Source organism: Microcaecilia unicolor, chromosome 5 (genome assembly GCF_901765095.1).
Source record: "Microcaecilia unicolor chromosome 5, aMicUni1.1, whole genome shotgun sequence".
In the NCBI taxonomy this organism is placed as follows: Eukaryota; Metazoa; Chordata; class Amphibia; order Gymnophiona; family Siphonopidae; genus Microcaecilia; species Microcaecilia unicolor.
Genome location: NC_044035.1, coordinates 326,439,601 through 326,445,600, shown reverse-complemented (window position 1 = coordinate 326,445,600; position 6,000 = coordinate 326,439,601). Strand labels below are relative to the sequence as shown.

At 42.3% G+C, this 6,000-nt stretch overlaps 1 protein-coding gene across 1 annotated transcript in view; it reads right to left on the bottom strand.

Annotated features, from left to right (window-relative positions):
- Nucleotides 1-439: 439 nt before the first annotated feature.
- Nucleotides 440-6,000, bottom strand: part of LOC115470873 (NEDD8-activating enzyme E1 regulatory subunit-like) — a 93,286-nt gene continuing 87,725 nt past the window's right edge. Inside the window, exon 20 of the mRNA XM_030204472.1 lies at nucleotides 440-641. Coding sequence (XP_030060332.1) covers nucleotides 532-641 — 110 coding nt within the window. The 3' untranslated portion in view covers nucleotides 440-531. The remainder of the gene's footprint in view (nucleotides 642-6,000) is intronic.

Here is a 6,000-nt window from a genome sequence, read left to right as displayed (position 1 = left end):
TTTATAAATATGTTAAAAAGCAGCGGTTCCAGCCAGACCCTGGGGAACCCCACTATCTATCCTTCTCTAGAGTAGTCAGCCAATGCATGACATCAATACTGTACAAAAGGGCATCTGGTTGCATGGGTGATATAAGATCTTTGCAATAATATCTGAAAAATAGCCTATCCTGGCCAAACAAATTGGCTGCTTATAAAAAGCAGATGCTGTTCTTTCAAAGGTGTACATTTAATTTGTATTTGTTTCCCTCACTGAGTCTACAAGAAGCCAGCAAAGATTTAAAATGACCTCCTTCTAAAGCTGATCCCTCATTGGTACTATGAAATATTTTAATATAAAATTACATATGTTCATAAGATTCAAGAATATTATTTTATCAATAGGAATGAAAAGTATAACAGTACAGAAAGATTCATATTTGCTGTCAAGTTTAATGTAATACAAATGACATCAACAGCATTTTGCACAATTTTTTTATTAATTTGTCATTTACAATTTTAAACATGAATTAACTTTTGACCTACATTGTTTTTACAGCTGGAAAGTTGCTGAGGTTTGTGACATGCCATTGTATATAAAGGTATTATTAAAAATTACAAACTGGCCTGTAATTATCTTTATAATCTCCTGGGCAGCTGCTCCTGTGAATAGGAGATAAAAAAGAAATGCATATATAATTACAGATAGCATGTTCTAATAGTTACAATTGTCCCAAGGTCTAGAATAGTAGTGTCAATTAGTGGTTATTGTCCTACATGGCAGAACTCTGATTCAGAGTGACAGGGCTGTACTTCTAAAAACATTCAATATTCCAACTAGACCCAAAGTTTCATGGTGCTAATCTATAGTGCTTACACGCTTCAAAGTAGCAAATAATGCTGTGGGTTCAACAGTAACATTCAGGTTTGGAGAAGGCTAACAACAAATACAAAATCCAAATTAGCAATAAGGGGGTGCAAATGCCCCCCCCCCAATCTTATTTGCATCCCCAGTGAAAGCTAGTGTCAAAGCTGCACATCTCCTTTCCTCCCTCCCTCCCCACGTGCCCTATAAACTTACAGAGTTCACCTGCACTGTTGGCCTGGCAGAAATTACAATAGGCTCTCTTCGGTCAGCCCCCGGGGTCCTTCCCTGTCACAACTACCTGTTGCCATGTAGGAAGGATGTAGCAGAAGGAAAGCCTCGGAGCCACTGGAGGGAGGCTGTTGTAATCACTAACCACAATGCCAGCGAACTCTGTAAGCTGGTAGGGCCCGCAAGGAGGTGAGGTAAGGAGGTGATGACAGACACACAAGGGCAGGGGAAGAAGCTGCACTTGAATGAAGGGAAGAGAGAAGACAGGGAGAAGGTGCCCATGAATAGAAGGGAGAGGACAGGAAAGGAGAAGGGACATACTACATATGGATAGAAGGGAAGAGGGGAAAGGAACATGCTGCATATGGATAGAAGGGGGAGGGGGACATGCTGCACATGGATGGATGGAAGGGAAGGGAGAGGGGGACATGTTGCACATGGATGGATGGAAGGAAAGGGCGAGGGGGACATGCTGCACATGGAAGGAAGGAAGGGAAGGAAGAGGGGGATGTGCTGCATATGGATGGAAGGGAACATAGAAGCCAGTGTTGTGGGTGCTTAAGCACCCCCAGTATTGAACAAACTCCTTGACTGTTTCCTTGGAGAGCTAATATTTGTTGGATTTAGCACCCCCAATAATTTTGAAAAGTTAACTCCTATGAAAGGGAGAGGGGAACATGCTGCACACAGAAGGAAGGAAGGAAGGGAAGGGAAAGGGGGACATGCTGCATATGGATGTAAGGAAAGGGAAAAGGATCATGATACACATGGATAAAAGGGAACAGAGAAGAAAGGGGGACATGCTGTACATAAATAAAAGGGAAGGGAGAGGGGGACATGCTGCAGATGGATGAAAGGGAAGGGAGAGGGGGACATGCAGATGGATGGAAGGGAAGGGAGAGAGGGATATGCTGCAGATGGATAAAAGGGAAGGGAGAGGGGGACATGCAGATGGATGGAAGGGAAGGGAGAGAGGGATATGCTGCACATGGATGGAGGGAAATGAGAGGGGGGGATGCTGCACATGGATGGAGGGGAATGAGAGGGGGGCATGCTGCACAAATGGTAGAGGGAAATGAGAGGTGGCATGCTGCATATGGATAGAAGGGAGAGGAGAGGGGACATGGGAAGGGAAAAGGGAAGGGGAAACATGCTACATACAATAAAAGGGAACAGAGAGGAAAGGGGGACATGCTGCACAGGGAAGAGGGAGGGGGACATGACGACTAGAAATGGAAGGGAAAAGGGGGAAATGCTGCATATAGACTGAAGAGAGGGGAAGAGGTGGAAAACTAGACAGATTAGGAAGGAGGCAAAAATATGGAAGAAAGTTGAACGATCAGTGCTAAAGATGGATGCAGGGCAGGAAGTGAGGAAGAAAGGAGGCGAGAAAAGAAACAGAATATAAACAGGAGGTTCTGGACATTGTTAAGCGCACAGAAGTAGGGAAGCAGAATCATAGAATGAGAACAAGATGAAAAATAAAATCACCAGACAACAAAGATAGGAAAAATGATTTTATTTTTAGTTAGTGTTTGAACTATGTCAGTTCTGAGAATTTACATGTGCTAGCGTTATTTTGCACTGTACAGGAGGAAATGCATTTCTTTCTATTTGGTGCTGCACTGCATGCAGAGTCTGGCATCTCGGGTTTCAGTTTAATTTTTGTCTACATTAGTAGTTTTAGTTCGTGGTTGCTTATCCTGTATTTGAACAGGGATTCTCTGTGTTCTGCATGTGTGACCCAGGCTAGGATAGGGTGCTGTGGAAGAGTATGAGAAAGGAAGGAGAAAGGTTCCAAGGTGATGGTAGAAATGGAGTTAATGTTTTCAAAGAAAAGCAATAGAGACAAGCAAAGGACAAGGATTGAGCTGGGGCTAATGAGGGGATATTAAACAGTGGAGGGTAGATGAAGGCTAAGAGGGTGAGTACAAAGGATGGAAATGGGGGACTAAAGAGTGAGTGAAAGATAGAGGTGGGGGAGGTTAGCAGACTGGGAAAGAATAAAGACAGAGGGGGCAATGGAATTGCTGGAGAGAGTATGAGAGGTGAAAAGAAGGTGACTAAGTATTAGAGGGTGAGAGAAAGGAAGCCTGAGGGGTAAAAATTATATATGGGTGGATACAGAGAAGAGAAAAATGAAAAAAAAAAAAAAAAAAAAAGATCAGTGCCAGACAGATGTAGAGAAGCAATGGAAAGGCAAACTTAGAAGACTAACACAAATAGTGGAACAGGTTGGGACCAACCCAGTTAGAAAAGTACCCAGTCAACAAAAAAGAAAATACATATAATTTTTATGTAATACTTTTTTAAGGATTGGTATGTATTTGCTTCGAGAAATGTTCATCTTTTCCATTTTTGTATTTAGCAGAGTACAGGTGAAAATGCATTTTTGTTTCCCTTTTACCAGTATTTTCACTGCTTATAGAGTCTGTCTTACTTGGGGGGGGGGGTCAATTACTCAAAACTTCCACAAACTGAAAATGCACTCAATATGAATATTATTGTCAAAGGAAAAATGGCCTCACAGAGCTCCTAGATCAACATGATCTAACAGAGCTAAAACGGACTTCAATTTGGTCCTCTGTTCATCATTGGCCACAAAAACCTTTGATCTAAAGACGGGTAGCTAATTATCGAAATCGCTCTTATTGCAATGGTGTTAACTTTCTCATTGCATCCATCTAGATTTTAAACGGCACAGGCTACACTCAATACTATTAATACAAACTGAAAGAAAACTTATCTTCCAATCGTGGGACGCTACTGGCACGTTGTAATCTCTAGTACTGGAGCAGGTTTCTTCTCCCCCTCACCACTAGCTGACGATGGCCAGCGTTTCATGCCACTGCTTCAGGGTCTAAGTGGCGGGGTTATTTATGAAACAAGCTTTTGCTGACTTCTACGTGCCTTCCTAACTTGTGGAAGTTTTGAGTAATTGATCTTGCGATTGAGCACTTCTACACCCTATATTTTGTATATTTACTTGGGGGGGTCTCCATTTCAGTTTTTATCTGCATGTATTTTTGTGGTCCCCTATTTTGTATCAGGTGAGGGTCTGTCCCTATTCTGTACGGCTGAGGCAAAGGATTTTGCTAAAATGTGTCTGTGTAGGACTGTGTAACAGTCCAGCTTGTTCCAGTTTCCCAGCAGCAGGTTTATTGGTGCTCTAGGGCCCAGTCTAATATTTGTATTACTGTCTTTTCATAGGTGGGTCTGGGCTGTTATGGTTTGGTAAGTTTTTCCTGTATAGGTTTTGAATGTCTTTTTGCAGGGGTTTGTGTTATTTTGCAAAGTGTCTGGCCTGTTTGAAAGCAGGCTCTGGGGTAAGGGTTGCCAAAGGCAGTCCTTGTCACCGAAAATAAAAATGCAAAGGAGCAATGGTCGCCACATCCTAGAGAGTCACCACACAAATTAAAACCTGTCCACTTTAAGCAAAGTGTCTGCCAGTAGAAGAAGCTTGTGCTGTTCATAAGGTGATAATCACACAATTTGAATATGTTTTTTGTACGGCACAGTCTAAGAAAGATAACTCCATTGTTGGGGAATATGAAGTTTGTGATTACAGAACTAGACCTTTAGGGTTTATATAAAGATTCTGACCACTCCTATAGAAAATACAGAACACTCCCATACAGAAGAATTTATTGAATGATGATATCAATTATCATGGTAATTTAGAAGTGTGTGTGGCGGGAAGGGTATGATATGCAAAAATGCCAGTTTCACTTCCCTCCCCCATACCTAGCTTGCCTCTCTGGTGCCACCCCAAATATTTCTGCCTAGAGACGCCACAGTTTGCAATCTTTAACATTTCAGAATAAGCAGTTCTATCATTAGGCTAAGTGAGGCAGTTGCCCTGACAGAAAGGAGAAGATTGACCAAGAGTCACAGCCACCACCTGCTTTTTTTCAGTCTGAATAAGCAACACCAGTACATTCAAAACTCACAGTTAAGACTCCTTGTCTGCTGATCTCCCAATGCCTGCACAGACTCAAGAAAGCAGGTGGTGGCAGAAGCAGCAGTAGGGGGCTCCACAGATCCTCTCCTTCTTCCATTTGTCTAACAGCCTGGTCTTGTTGGGGGAGAAGTGGACAAATGGAGGGGAGGAGTGGACAGACGGGGGTGGGGGTGAGGAGGAAGGGAAAGGTAGAAGGGGGTATGAGGAAAAGAAGGGCAGGATACAAGGGGAGGTGGAGAGGAAAGGGATGATAGAAGGGAGATCTGGGAATGGGGTAAGATGTGAGGGAAGGTATTGGGGGAACGAAGTAAGGAAGCAGGGGAAGATGCCCCAGAAAAAGAAGTTAGCAGGAACATCAAGTCAGACTTCATGCATGTTCCTGCCTTGCATTCCCACTCCAGGAGCTGATTGTTCCATTTGCACAGTCAATATTTATTTTATTTATTTATTGGGATTTATTAATCACCTTTATGAAGAGATTCACCCAAGGTGGTGTACAGCAGGTACAGTTTAACATGAAACTTACAATTTTGTTAACAGCATAACAATAGTAAAAAGATCAAATATAAACAAATGCAATAAATGAGGTAAACTTGAGAACGGCAAATTAAAACTTAATAATAGGACTAGCATAAAATGAAATAGTATTAAAAAAATAGAGAAATTAGGCCTTACCTGTTAATTTATTTTCTTTTAGTCCTTCCAGACCGGCACAGCTGGGTTATGCACTCTGACCGGAAACGGAGACTGAGAACCACAAACTGTTCAGAAGACCTATAACTATCCTGTGCAGTCCCCTGAGAGTCAGTAATCGAATATCAAAACAGAACCACCCCCCTGGCCTGCCATGTTCTGTCTCAGAAATGCAGCCCTGGCTACAAAAGCCAATGTGCTGCTGCTACCTTTTTTAAAATTTTGTTTAAAATTATATGTTATGCTTTAAACATGGAGACTCCAACACCACT